Below are 15,851 nucleotides of genomic sequence, written 5' to 3'. Positions count from 1 at the left end.
CTCAAAGGTTCATATCCTCTGAAATCTAATGAAACTTCATAACAGATAATGAAATCAAAAAATAAAAGCAATTAATTTGTCTATTTATTGTGGTAGTCAATGAAACACTTCACGTTGCATTTGAAGCAATGGACACAACATTGTTGTCGTTCCATTTGCACACAACGATGTTAGCATTTTTAGCTAGTTGAAAGTCGTATGATCCTCGATTATTTTTCTTCATAGTTTTTGTGTCCTGGATAGGACACTCTGACGTTCTGTTTTCTCGAATAGTTCCTGTTGCCTTCAAATTCCTTTGTGAAAGTTCTGACAGCAACGGTATCGACGTAAAAAAGTTGTCGAAAAAGATATGCTATGGGTAGTCACCCATCCTTGACAGTACATCAGTATATTGAAGTATAACACCTGCTCCAAGGCCTAGATCTTTGTATTTGGGGTCAATCCTTGTACTCACACCTAGATATGGCTCGATCCAATTCACATAACCAAGTCGTGTAGAACCAACCCATAACTTGAATCCATACCTAATTGGTTTCCCTCTTATAAATTGCTTGCAACCATGCCGACCAAAGTAAGGTACCATGGCCTCACCAACACAGTGATTTTCTTCATGAGGGGCATATGTTTGGAATTTAATGTTCAGGGCTTCAAAAAGAGGATGTACTTTTGCGAACTTGTCGTCTTTGTTTATGCTGTCATTATCAACAACGTGAAGACATGACATGATATCGTCAAAACGATTCCTAGTCATGGCTGCGGAGACTATGGCATTGTGCGTGTCTTCATACTTCTGCCAGTACATTCGACGGCGTGGCACATCAACATAACCACTCAAAAGGAGAATTCCTATGAAGCATTTCAGCTCTTCCACGGTCATGTCAAGGTTCCTGTGAGCTGCATAATGATTGGTGTTGTTAACGAAAAGACTGCACAAATCCATGTCAAAAAATCTGAGAAAAAGGTCATCAATTTTAACTATGTCTTTAGTTACCCATGCCCTTGAGGTAATTGCTGATTCAGCTAGGTCACTTTTATTCCAGGTGTACACCTTCATTTTTTTTGGGTGGCTTTCAACTGGATGTAGTTGGCTGACTCTCATCATCGTTGACATCATAATTATTATCATCATCAGATAATTCTTTTCTTCCAGCATCAGCACGTAACAGACTCGCAGGGAGATTATTGATTGTTAGAATGTCTTCGTCTCCCGAATCTTTGTCCGTAATGTCTCCACATGCATTTTCAGGAGGTTGTAAAAAAATAACACCAGATGATGGCACAGAATCTGGACTATCTTCCAGCATCATCATAACTTCGTGGAGCGTGTATTTTCTGCAAAATTATAATTATGTTATTATGTTTAGAGATGGGAAAGAACCCACATTTTTGGGTTCTTGTTCGGTTCGGGTTCTTAGAAGATATGAGTTCGGTTCTGTTCGGGTTCTTGTCAATTTTTTTTGGGGGGGTTCTAGTTCGGTTCTAGTTCTTTCAAAATATGGGTTCGGTTCTGTTCGAGTTCTAGTAACGAAATTTGATAAAAAACAACATACAACACAATACAGTATTACTATTACAATTTATATAGCGTTTTCAAAAGTTTTCTCAAAGCGCTCAACAAATAATATGAAAAAATGTAATAAAAACAAAAATAAGCAAGAAAGCCAGAGAAAATATCTTTCAAAACATTTCAAATGTCCATGTTGTATTTGAGAAAAAGAAGCATTTCAAGTGTTGTAGTATTCATTCGACAACGTCTGTCATTTAGCAAAAGTCCACATGTTGAAAATATGCGTTCACTGGGCGTGCTAGTTGCTGGTATTGCCAATATTTTTTTTGCGAGTAATGCCATCTTTGGGAACTTTTTGTCATTCATTCTCCAGTATGAAAGCACATTTACAGTGTCGATTATCTGGTCAAGATACCCTGTCAGTTCATCCTGCGAAATGGACACAGTTCTTGTCATCTGTCCTGACAGGAATGTCTCATCTGTGGCATTGAAATCTAAATTAGGTCTTTTTGAACTTCTCTCACCTTAAAATAATCAAAGCACAAACATTTCTTTACATAACCAAAATTACTTATTTAACATATAATAAATTAAAACATTAGATGAAATTGAAACCTGTTGCTTTTCTAGAGTCTAGTTTGGTAATTTCATTATCACTTTCAGTACTACAGTCATTATGACCATCATCCTCATTTGGTAACACTTGTTGTTGGATATCCATGCGAATATCAGAATATATTGAGTTTTTTTCTTCTAAGGTAACAAATGACAAATGTTTAAATGCAGGACAGAGGACTGTTGCAGTTTTATGTATAGGATGTAAGGTATATTTTTCTTTCAAGGATTTTTCAAATGCTGATTTAACTTCACAAACCACTTTACTATCCATTGTTTTACGTTTGCAAGATGACAACAGACGATCAAGCATAGGCCAGACAAGGTGAATTGTTGGCTCCTTGGATTTAGATAGCATAACGGTCGCTCCATGAAAGTCGTGCAGAAAATCAACTATAACTTGCATATCTGCTTTATTCAAATTCGATAAATGCTCAAGTTTTTCATACTGCTTTTCATTTTCCAAGATAGTCACAACATCCTCGTATTCATTGAGCAAAGATTGCAACATAAAATATTGGCTTTTCCAGCGTGTAGACACATCCTGTTTTAAAGTGTGCTTTAGTTCCTTATTATGGCCAGAATGTTTAAAATAACCAACAACTTCTCTAGCGATTTTTATCATTTGTACACATTCACCGACATAATCAGACTTCAAAGCATTCTCAACAACTAGGTTGAGGTTGTGAGCAGCACAACTTATCCGTACATCATTCCTATAAGCAGCTTTCATATTGGAACCATTATTGGTTACAAACACAATGTCACATTTTGATTCATCTCCCAGAAAAGATGCCAGCAGCCAATTAGTTTTAGTTTTGACAGCTAATGCTTTTTTGGCTTCTGGGAATTCGTACAATCCGAGGCACTTTTCAATCAAATGAAACTTTGATGTGATGAAGTGCACAGTAAAACCTTGGTATGAATTTTTTACCATATCTTCACACCAATGGTCAGTTGTAATAGCAAGATATTTCAATTTTTTCAGCATATCTTTTATTACATCCTTACATACATTGTATTCAGCTGTAAGATGTGCCCCAGCAAGCGTTGTTCTGTCATATAAAATGTCTTCAATGTTCAAAACTCCATAGCGTGCACCTATGTTTATAAAATGTTGTGCTATAGACCTGAAGCCTGAGTCCTCCACTACACTAAATGGCTGTAGGTCTTGTGCAATCATAAACAAACATTTTTTGGACGTTTCTTTCCGCACCTGAATAAAAAAAATACATATTCGAAAATGTAATTCACATTAACATCAACTAAGTCAAATTACTTATTTTATAATTTGTCGTCAATTGAAAATTAACCAGGGAAAGTCATGACGCATATAAGATAAGTTTATTTATAACTTACTATGCTATCGCATAGCATTAGTATTTTATTCTATACTATTAAATAGTTCATTAGCCTCTGATCTAGACATACCTTACAATATTCAATATATAAGTTATATACTAATTACTAACCTTTTCTGGAATATTCTTTGACTGAACAAACGATTTTATGGTCGACTGTTTGCTACCTGGTGTAATTAAGAGTTTCGATTTGACGTGGGATTCATGATGGCGATTCAATGTTTGAGTAGTTCCAACTGGTACAGACAAAACCATGCTACACACTTCACATATTCTAAACGTCTTTAAAACTTCACCATCAACTTTAGCAGCCCAAAAATTTCCTTGCCAATGCTTGCTTTTTGTCCAAACTGGTTCTACTTTTTCAAATTTTGTAACATCGTCACATTTCATTAGTTTTTCAATCTCTTCCTTTTTTATTCTATCGCACGTGGCCATCTTGTTTATAATAAATGTTCCGATTAAGATTAAAAGTAAGATTAGGGATGTGCGTAAGCATAGAATAAAATTTTAAAATTTTACTTTAATATATCTTTGGAAATGTGCATATATGTAAATAATTTATTTTCGGCCCGTTTCATTTTTAAACTCTAAAAGTTAAATAATTAAATAATTGATTGGGAAAGAACTTTGAAATATGGGTTCTGTATCGGTTCGAGTTCTTAGCTAACCTGAGTTCGGTTCTGTTCCAGTTCTTTGAAAAAAAAAATAATGACGGTTCGGGTTCTAGTTCGGTTCTTCAAAAATATGGGTTCTAGTTCGGTTCTTTCGAACTGGGTTCGGGTTCTTTCCCATCTCTAATTATGTTATGTTTAATTATTAATACTGATTCCATGCCTCCTTTTCATGGTGCACATTTGGTATAATTTTGTTGCTGTTGCAGCCCCGGTCTCCTCCATTTTTAGTAAATGGGTTTTGGATTTTAACCTGCTGTCGATAGTTGTTCCCAGATGTAATCTAATACCTTCTCCACCCCTTGCACTTCGAATGACGAGTCACTATCATCTAATGTAGAATATGGAAGGCAGGGTTAGTTGGATCCTATTCGTAATATTTGGCATTTAAATGTGTTCAATTTTAACCTTCAGTTGTTGAACCAGTCCACCATGTTCCCAATATTTTTTAAGAAAATGTTTTGTCTTCACTTTTCATCGCTTTAAACATTTTTGAGTCATCAACAAAGAGCAGTATGTTATCACTAACTAAGGCAATATCATTTATGTAACTCTGTAACAACTATATATATAGTGTTGAAGCTATACAACTAATACTTATTAAGCAAAAGTGCTTCTAGGATATTAATTTATATAGTTAAATGATGATGATGATGATAATGATGATAATAATAATACTAATAATTATTCTGAAAAATTTTATCACCACAGCTAAAAAATAAAATTACTTAATATTTTAAAAATATTGATTTGCAACAGAAGGTTGGAAAACTGCCATTAAAGTGGCACAAGAAGATTTGATGGTCAGTAATGGTTCAAGTTATCAATATCATTCTTGTATGAGTAACTGACTGTTGTAGTTTTAACTGTTGTGGTTTTAATTCAGGATGATGGATTTATATTTTGTGCAATGAATCTTAACAATTTCTAGTCCTGATGTCTTTGATTTTCTTGATGTTCGTATGAGATTTTATACCATTTAAAATAAATTTCTTTATATTTTGAGCTTTTTTCAAGTTCATAGATATTATTAAAACAAGCACAGGCAGTTGCATGAACGTAATGTTGCAGGCGGCCCACTTCCTATCAACAAAACTGAAGCATCGCTACATCGCAAAACCAGAACCATCCTGTCACAGCTCCTACCCACCTCAGCAGCTACCTCAGTCGAATAAACGACACTATACCAGATCAATGCAATCTCTGCCCTCACCCCGCACACTACTCAACACATATTCAATTGCCCTGCTAACACTACCACCCTTATTACTGCCGACCTTTTGGCGGACTCGATTCCTAAACATATAAATAGCAACCTACGGGCGAACTACAACAAAAACATAATGTTGCAGTGATCAGGACCCGGTATTTTAATTCAAGCAGTCTTACATGATCATCTACTTGCACCATTTTTTTTGCATGAATTGAGGTAGGAAATAATGCGTAGAGCTAATGTAGCACATCTGTAATCAGGGTCATCTTTTTATTACTCTGCTCTTTAACCATTCCGACTTGTAATGGGAATGGTTGTCACTGTAGAAACTCAAGTAGTTTTTTTTTGTATGGACACAGTGACGTTTTATTTTCTTAAATTCCTTGTTGAATTTTTGTAAACATAATTTCACAAATGTTCATTCATTTTACCTCTACCACTATAACAAAAAAGAACAACGGCAAAATATTTTCACCACAGTTAAAAGATAACATTACCAGTTACGAATGGAAGATGAAGAAAAGGAAAAGTGATGCTCTGAACGAAGATGAACTTAGTTATAAAATTAGGTTAGTCCGTCTTTTTGTGTCTATGCAACTGTCTATCCATCTTTCCGCATTTTATTTTTTCTATTTGTCCGTGTGTTTGTCTGTTCATCTGTCAGTTCGTCCCTCTATTTATCAATCTATCGGTTCTTCTATCTGTTTGTCTGTCTGACGTCTTTCTGTCCATCCAGAAACCTTGTTTATCAGTTTGTTTGAGCCAAGATGCAACAAACAGTTCAAGTTCCATTTTCTCTGTATATGTTTGGTGTATGGGTTTTATTATGTGAAATAAATTTATTAATTGAATTTTAATAAATTTATTAATTGATTTTTATACGTTTAAAAATTTTTCAGAATTTCTGACGTGAATGTTGTTATCACTGGATATTCAAAGGATTACTCTTCCTACCTATCTAAAGTTCGTTACTCATCAATGCTGCATTATTAACAATTTTATTGTTATTAGACTTCTTAACTTCAACTGTTGTGTACTGTTCCATGAATTAGGAAATTTTAGTTTCTTCCTGTTATTTTTTTATTTTTTTAAAGCATTGTAGAGACCTCATAGCTTTCAGTGCAGATACAATATATTTACAACAACGTAAATATTTGTAGTTCAAATATTCCTTTATGTCAGACCAACTTTTCTGTCAGAACAATGACAGCCTGAACAGGATTTGTCCTGCTCTTAATAAATTTGCTTTTTTAAACATTATCTGATGTTCGTATATATTTCAATCACTACCGAACGTTTTAAAAATTACTTATTTTTCGATCTATGTATTAATGACAATGTTAGGAATAACTATGCCACTTTCTGTTTAATGTTTTCTTTTTTTGTGTTGACTTTTTTATCTGTCTGCCAATTGCCTAGCTTTATAAGATTTCTTTTTTTCTTCCTGATTGGCTAAGTGGTCCGTTGTGGCCCTCTGATCAGTTGTGATAAATAAAAAAAAAATTATTAGAGATTTAATGCGTTCATCACCAAACCAACCCGAATTAAATGTTACAAAATCAAATGTTTCTGTAGAGGTTGAGACTATTAATCAGAGCACGATTCGCTCTTCCTTGATGGCTTGATGTCTCAAATGAACAGATTAGAGCTCTTAAATGCTAGTTTAGTTCGTCATACAGGATCACAAACTTGTATTGCATAATATTTCCCTACCTTTGCCGACTGGTTCTTTGTCTGGTCTAAATAAACTGAAAAAAATTCCTATTTCATTTATTAGAACTGTAGATTGAGGTATTTAATTTGAAAATTTGTTAGAGTGTGTTTTCTCAACCAATGTTTTTTTTGGGCAAACTTTATCGTTAAATATTTTTGGTAGTGCAAAATAAACTTTGAATTTTTTACTTGAATTTGAACAGAATTTATTCGGCAAAAGCACCGGAGATCAAGATACATATGTATGTGTAGGCAACCTTAACTAATACTGTGCATAGAAATCACAAGACAATACAAAGTGAAATTCATAATTTTTTAAAGAATAAACAAAATTAAATGGAAATATTCAACAAAGGATAATTTAATAAATAAAAATTGAAATTAGCATGTCGTAAAATGGTTAGACAATATGATTGATGCTTTAAAAAGACCCAACGAAGGAGATGCCTTAGCATTATCCGGTAAGGAATCCCAAAGACGCATTGATGAAGATAACGCTGAGTTGAGGAAAAAACTAGATCTTGGCTTAAAGAAGTAGAAATCAGGGTGATGACGTGAGATTTCACGTCTTGTAATCTTAAAAGCAGTAAGTTCATTATAGAGCGATTGACAGAAATTTAATTTATATATTTTAAAGAAAAGTAAAAGACAACCAATATATAACTGATTAATACTACGAATATTAGCTAAATGAAAATATGGAGTAATATGATCAAATTTATGTAAATTAAAATAAATACGAATGAAAAAGTTCTGAGCTAATGTCAATAAATGAAGACTACATTTAGGAGCTGAACCCCAAATAGAAATGCAGTAAGTCAAATAAGGTAAAATGAGAGAGTTATATAGAGTTAACATAGTGAACTTCGAAAATTTAAACCATAAGCGATAAATTAAACCTAATTTTTTGATAATTTACATGAAACAAGCTTTATGTGAGATAACCAAGATAAGTGCTATGAAATATTAATACCCAAAAACTTAACATAATGAACTCTTTTAACTGTACAATCATTTAAAACCATAATTGGAAAAACAATGTCAATTCAAATTGTTGATAAATGCTACTTATTGGTAACATTGTCGGCGTTTTCATTTTAATCTACTTCATCTTATTTTTCGTTTTTTAAAACATGGTTATTTTTCGTTAGTTTGTTGGGAAATAAATGTTTCAACTATTTTTATTTTGTTTATTATTAATTTAAAAAATGAAAGAATTGGAACTTTAAAAAACGAAATGGATATATTATATCGATGGGACAGGAAACGTTGAAGCTGGGAGGTCAGCTGGTGGGCATGGGAGTGCATTGTACGCACCTGGTCGCTCCCAAGATACTGAGGACTGTCAAGTTCCTCACCTGCGTCAGTCATGCCAGCTATGTCGTCACGTCACAGTGGCTCGAAAACTCTATTGCTGCTTCTCAGTTCCTTGGTTGGTTGATCGAATGGTTGATTGATGGTAGATCGATTGATTGGTTAATGTGGTTGTTAGGGGATTAGTATTACTGTGAAATATCTAGAATATGCATAATTGCTCAAGGTGTGTCAACATATTTTTAGTATTTATAAAATTGTTTCAATCAAAAATTATTTTGTTGGTTATAGGACTCATAATTTTGTAATTTTTAGCAACATCAAAAATCTTATCTATGTACGTTTGGTGCCAGTTTGTAAAACTTATTTTTTTGTGAAGACCCATGCAGCTTTTTGCTGAAAGATGAAGAGGTGGAACAGAAATTAAACTTTGATTTTCAAAAAAATATCAAACATCGTTCTTCGGGCAAGCTCTTCCAGGTGAGAGAATTCATGCATCTGTCGTTTTAATAGTCCACATTTTAGTTCTTAAAACTTGTGTTGGCAAAAAATTAAAAGACCCAAACAATAATTATGTTTTTTCAACAATATTAGTTTAAATATTCCAATTAGTACCAATGGTTCTACATTCTTTTTTAAAAATTATACACATAAAATAAACAGGGCTTGCAGATGTACATGACGCCAAACATCTCACCTCCCGTTTCATTTCTGAGGGAACTTGTAAAGTGCCATGGTGGACAGGTCATCACTCATCCTCCTGATGCTGTACACCCAGTTAGTGAACTTTACTAAGGAATCATATCAGACAGATTAGGAATCTACTGCTGCATAACATTTCATGATTGGTATCTCTGCAAGGCTGAATGAATTTTATTTGCTACCAGATCTTTGTTTGCTTCTTCCCTTATATGATCTGATCAGATCATATAAGATCTTTTCCCTCACTGTCCACTAGGGTTGAAAACAATACTCAAAATTGTATTCCCAATACCGGTTTTTAAATGTATCGCAGACAAGACACTGATACCGATATTAATTTTTTGAAGTATTGCCTGCAATACTATACTAATAATTTTTCAATTTTTAAACAATGCTACACGAAAGCAGAACTATTATTATATCAATATTTAGCCTCTTGTCTTGAGTTTTTACAAATATTGACGGCATTACAAACACCTCCTACATTAAATAAATATTTGGTCTCAGCATTCCTGTCTAATAAATGTAGATGATCGCATCACTTATTGGAAATAAAATTAGTGGCGTAGTGAGTTTGTTAATGATAACACCAATTATTACTGCTGTTTTATCATTACAGAACAATTCAAAAATGCAAATAAATTATTTGACAAAATTATCAAATTTTCACCGAACACAAAATAGAACGTGATTAATTTGCAAAAACAATTATTCAAATGGACAACGGCAATCCTTTTTATGTAACGAGGGTTCACTCAACCACGACACTCTTTTTTCAAGAATGATGGCGTTTTTTTTATCAACTCGCTTTCGACTGACGGTTCCCTAGCTGTTATTAATTTTAAACTTTATTGCGGATTTTAGTTTGAGGGGTGTTTCTAATTTTAATAAAAATTATTTTTCTGTTTTTCTGTAAATTTATTTTCAATTAAAGTTAACTTGTTTCAATTTATTCTCTATTTTATTCATACTTAATTACAATATTGGTACTGGGTATGACATAAAACTGCATCCACGCTGCCTTGCGTGCTTTTGAGCGAAAGGCTAGGCCCACCGCTTATAACTGGTGGTTGTCGTCAGGATGGGTGTCCGGATGTAAAAACTTTTCCCCAAATTATTCTTATGCCATCACAAAGAAAAATAACGGCCCCTAGTCCCCAGCAGGCCTTAAGTGGTCAAGGGGTGCCAAGAATCCCTGGGAAGTATGCAATAGCGGAGGGATGTTGCAGAAAAATTCAGAATGGCTCCTCTATGGTACTTAGACTTGGAACGCTCAATGTTGGATCACTGACTGGCCGCAGCATGGAAATCGCAGAAATGCTTGAGCGTAGAAGGATTGACATCTGCTGCGCTTCAGGAAACCCAATGGAAATCGATGGTGTCTGTCATGTCAACTCAGACAAAGAAAAATATAAACTATTCTAGAATGGTCAAAAAACGGCCAAAAATGGTGTTGGAATTTTTGAATCAAGCTTCGCATAGAAAAGCAAACATTGATTAATTTTTCTGCATACGCACCACAGACAGGCGAATCAGAAGAGATGAAAAATGATTTCTGGACTGCATTCTCTGACACCATCTCAATAATACCAAAATCTGAAACAATCTTGATTGGAGGCGATCTCAATGGCCACGTTGGAGAGAAAACCGATGGTTTTGACAACGTACATGGCGGTTTTGGCTATGGAAAACGGAATGAAGATGGTAACCGCATCCTTGAGTTTGCTGAAAGTCACAGGTCTTGTTTACTGAACACATATTTTAGAAAGAGGTCAGAACATCTCATAACATACAAAAGTGGACCATCAGCCACGCAAATTGATTTCTTCGCTGTCAAGCAACAACATCGAAGGCTATTCAAAAACGTCAAAGTTATACCTGGCGAATCATGTGTCGCCCAACATAGACTCCTTGTGGCAGACCTGGTTGTCGAACTGTCAAAACATAAGTCTAAACAAATGCCTCGGAGGATCAAAACGTGGAAGCTGAAAAGCAATATTCATCGAGAAAAATTTCAACAGACTGTCGCCACACAGTTAGACCACCAATCGCAAGCCAGTACAGATTGGAGTACATACAAAACCGTTTTAATGAACGCTGCAACTACAGTTTGTGGGAAAACTGGTACAAAACGTCAGCATGAACGTGGCACTTGGTGGTGGAATGACAGTGTACAAAATGCAATAGCTGANAAGAAAGTTGCATACAAGCAATGGCAAANATCANAGTCTGTTGGTGACCATAAATTTTTAAAGAAAGTTGCATACAAGCAATGGCAAGTCCCGCTATACAAAGGCAAAGGTGATCCATTGAACTGGATTAACGTCGTGCATCACAATCGGAAATTATCAATTTGGTTTTCTAGCGGGGAAATCAACAATTGATGCAATTCACATCCTTCGGCAACTGCAAGAGAAGTACCTCGCAAAGCATCAACAACTATCACATATTTTTGTAGACCTTGAAAAAGCATTTGATCGAGTTCCCCGTGAAGCAATCAGGTGGAGTCTACGTCGACAACTCATTCCAGAATATCTTTTTCGACTTGTGATGGAAATGTATACGAATACTAAGACTCTTGTCAGCACAACGGTTGGAAACACAGATGCATTTGACATCGGCGTTGGAGTTCACCAAGGCTCGATTCTCAGTCCACTTTTATTTATAATTGTGATGGAAGAAATCACAAAACCGATACGCACTGGTGACATTTGGAATCTAGTATATGCTGATGATATCGTTTTAACAGCCACGTCTGAGCAGGATACAGCACAGATGTTTGAAGATTGGAACACCAGACTGGCCGAACATTGATTCAAAGTCAACATCAGCAAAACCAAAGCAATGAACACTAGTGAACCCATCCAACCCACAGCTACTGGACGATGGCCCTGTTCAGTTTGTAAAGCTGGTGTAGGTAACAATTCAATCAAGTGTCAGCAGTGTAACCAGTGGTGTCACAAACGTTGTTCAAAAATAATTGGTACTTTATCTAAAGTGTCCAATTTTGTTTGTCCTGCTTGCATCAATCCAGAACAACAAATTCAAAAAGCCCTTTTTTTGAAGCCATTAAAATAGAGAAAATCACATCGTTTCAATATCTAGGGGATGTTCTGGATTGTACTGGAACAGCTGAAGCTGCCGTTCGAGCACGCATACGTGCAGCCTGGAATAAATGACATCTCCTTGCCTCTATATTGATGCGGCGTGACATCCCACTACCACTACGATCAAGATTTTTAAATCTGTGATATGTCCGGTGTTGTTATATGGTGTAGAAACATGGCCAATGACAACCAAACTGGAACAACAACTTCAACGAACCGACATGAAAATGCTCCAATGGATGCAACGAATTAGTCTGAAGGACCAATTAAATCTACCGAAATCCTGCGTCGTGTTGTTTTAGATGATATAAAGGACGAATGCCGGCAACACCGTCTTGGTCATGTCAAACGAAGTGGAAACAGTGCCATACTTCTGTTGAAGTACCTGGCACACGTCCCAAACGCCGTCCAAAGAAGTCCTGGTCGCAAACAATCGAGCAAGACATGAAAGCTCTAAATTTAAATGAAATGGATACAACTGATCGTCTAATTTGGCGCAAAAAGTTGATGGCAAAGAAAACAACGTCCTACCTCGGGAAACCGGGTCTCTGGACGCAAAACGAAGATTGATTGATCGATTTTTCTGTTTTTCCGTGAAAGAAAGTTCAAATTTTATTATCCTCATACAAAAAAATATATTTTATTAATTAAAAAGTAATTTTTAAAGAGATATTTGTCCCGGCAAGCAGCTTTTAAACATTTAAAAGCTTGAACGCGTGCTTAAAAGTTGTAGAAAAGTCTCTTTTCAATATAAATTTAATACTAATATTATATTATTAATATTTAATCTTCTAGTCTCGTGTTTAAAACGAAATCCAAGAATAAAATAAAACAAATTAAAAAACTCAAACTTTTTTATCGAATTTAGAAGAATAAAAAAATTTTAAAGTTGATCGATCAAATAGCATTTCCTTTGCAAAATAAGTATTAGACTATATAAATTGGTCATAATAACAATATGGAATTAAAGAAACTTGGAATTTTTTTGGAAAGAAGAGTAACATCCCAAGTTTTTGTATATTCCAAATTTTTATTAAAACGTATGATTATCGCTTATAGAACCTTTTATATTTATGGCTCTATATATTTTCTAATAAGTGTTATCAAGTTAGTAAATGTTATATAATCTATCAAATTTAAAATTTTTTATTCTTTCAAGTTCAATTAAAAAAACTTTACAAGTTTTTTTAATTTGTTTTATTTTCAAGAATGATAGAGTATTGTGGCATTATTCAAAACATTAATCTAAATATCAAGTAAACTTTATTTTTTCACCAGGCACCTTCACTGATTATTATAACTTGTGAGAAAGATGTTCACCTTCTTGCCGATGCACTAAAAACAAGTAAACAAAACTGATAATCATTCGTTCACCACTGCTGTTGTTTATTCGATAAATCAAGATTTAACGTTTATTTGCTTCAGCAAAACTAACAAAAATTGTATTAAAATGTCAAAGGCCTAAACACACTCTGCGTATATGAATACGCGTGAAAACCACGCATCACACACATTGCATGTGATAGGCTGGGATCTTTTTGAATTCAAACCCAGTCATTGCAATAATTATTCGTAATAGTTAGATGATGGTTCGAACAAACCAGTAAAAAGCCATCACTGGCCGAGTCAAAATTTGATATTTATCGTTGCGTTGCTTTATTTTGTTTATCATCCAATTATGATCTCATGAAAGTTTTTAATTATCATTTCAAACAGATTTATACAACTCCGAATTCTTAATTAACGCGATCATAAAGCAGCAGGTTGACTTCTCGACATTTGGCGGCATCTGATTTGTTGTTAGTCACCTCAGTAGGGGCCTGAACTGTTGCATTTTTAGTTTATTTTTTCATTCATGTTCTTAAATTTTAAAAATCCTATAAACAATGTTATGCATGTATGTTGTTAATTCTAATATAAATATTTAAAAATATTAAGGCATTAAATGACGATCGTATGCGATGATCAGATTAGTCTAAAAACCTAAATGAAGTGGCGGACCATGGATGAAGATAAGATTGAAGATTTTGTGTATAATATAGTAATAAAATAAAGTAAACTGGAAAATTTTGGATCACTGCATTGCCCACATTGTGTTGAATAGGAAGTCGACGGTTCCGAATCCAGGCATTCGGAAGATTCGGATCCGCGGATCCAAAGTTGAGGATCCACCATTCTACGGGCCCAAAATCAATCTAATGAACGAAAAAAAAATTCAATTACCGGAAAAAGTTAATTTAAATATCAACAACGATTATGTAATAAACACTTATAGATGTACAAACTCATTGGTGTCTTCGCGATTTGTTTCGGCTAGAACTACCGCAAGTTTATTATTCACAAAAACAATATTTTTGTAAACTTTTCGTGTTGAAATCCATCATCAAGATTCAGATCCAGATACCACGGATCTCAAGTTCTTGGAATTGTTCCATTCCTAGTGTTTTGTAAATTATTTTTGTCATCTGAAAATTTAATAAACTTGAGCTCAGTTGCACTGATACTGTATTAAGCATCCATTTTGACAAATATAACTTACTCAAATTTTAATAATGTAAAATGTCTCTGAATGATGGGATATTTTTAATTTAAAAATTAAAATTTTGAGTTTTATAGTTGCAAAAGCCAACACAACCCTTATTACGCCTTTTTGGAGCCAATATAGGCTTTCCTATACACATAAAGCCCGCATTGGGCCCACAAAACACCCAGGCTGGTAATCATTTGCCCATGAAGCCCATATTGGACCCATAACCTCATGTTCACATGGGGAATTTGAGCGTTTCCTCAAATTAATTTTCTGACAGAAGTATTGGTAAAACTGAGTAGGTACTTTTCTTCAAAACATCCACTGTAAAAAATGTAACGGCTTTCCTTTCGGCAAATGTGAACTGAACTGCCCAATTCACTCTATATAATTGAAACGCAAGGTTGGAACATGTTTTAATTCAAAACGTAGGTAACCTTATTGGTATGGTGTTCGCTTTTGTCTGAGTTGTGATTTGTTGCTGCCGATATACCGTTAAAAATCCACTATCCCTATCAAAACATTTCGCTATTATCTTAATTTCTTTACGGAGAAACATTTGAAATTCATAACATTTTAAGTGACCGAATTATGAAATCATTGTGGGAGATAAAATTATGCCTTGTCAGATGAATGAAAGTTGACGAAAAAAAGGACAATTTATATTGAAATCGATTTTGAATTTGCGTCTCCAGAAATTGGAGATTATTAGTGTCGAAACATACTGTCAGTCAATTAGGAATGCGTTGCCTCCGATAAGATTCGGATTCGTCATATCTAATTTTACAAATTTAGTAAAAACGGATCAATCGATGGTTGACGAACTCTAGATAATTAAATTTTGATTGTAAGGTTTAAATAAATTGAAACTTGGTTTATACCATAGTTCAATGCTCTCACAACTATAAATTATCATTAGGACGTAAAGTACTAGTGACTAGACGATTTAAAAAATTATCCAACAATGCATAAACAATTATAAATGTTTATAAAAATTTTATACAAAATTAAACTTAAAAATATCAGGATGAGATTAAACAGTATTGAAATAACAATTTAATAATATCAAATTGACATTGTTGACATATAGGTCAAAGTTATGTTAGCCAGAATTCGAG

At 34.2% G+C, this 15,851-nt stretch overlaps 2 protein-coding genes across 2 annotated transcripts; one reads left to right on the top strand and one right to left on the bottom strand.

Annotated features, from left to right (window-relative positions):
* Positions 1–1,070: 1,070 nt before the first annotated feature.
* HELRODRAFT_171397 (hypothetical protein) lies at positions 1,071–3,921 on the bottom strand (the record flags this gene model as incomplete). Its single annotated transcript, XM_009018114.1, has 4 exons — positions 1,071–1,332; positions 1,860–2,031; positions 3,482–3,485; positions 3,595–3,921. The coding sequence occupies 4 exons, from the start codon at positions 3,919–3,921 to the stop codon at positions 1,071–1,073; spliced, it is 765 nt and encodes a 254-aa protein (XP_009016362.1).
* A 1,753-nt stretch (positions 3,922–5,674) lies between these two features.
* HELRODRAFT_191367 (hypothetical protein) lies at positions 5,675–14,139 on the top strand (the record flags this gene model as incomplete). The annotated part of the gene is made up of 8 exons (XM_009018113.1): positions 5,675–5,704; positions 5,851–5,939; positions 6,270–6,333; positions 8,347–8,515; positions 8,777–8,877; positions 9,061–9,174; positions 13,485–13,551; positions 13,923–14,139. 8 exons carry the CDS (start codon positions 5,675–5,677, stop codon positions 13,997–13,999), a joined length of 711 nt encoding a protein of 236 aa, XP_009016361.1. The 3' UTR covers positions 14,000–14,139.
* Positions 14,140–15,851: the final 1,712 nt, after the last annotated feature.

The sequence above is a fragment of the Helobdella robusta genome (genome assembly GCF_000326865.2).
Source record: "Helobdella robusta unplaced genomic scaffold HELROscaffold_20, whole genome shotgun sequence".
NCBI lineage: Eukaryota > Metazoa > Annelida > Clitellata > Rhynchobdellida > Glossiphoniidae > Helobdella > Helobdella robusta.
The sequence above is the reverse complement of the archived record's forward strand: the minus strand, read 5'-3'. Positions and strand labels throughout refer to the sequence as shown.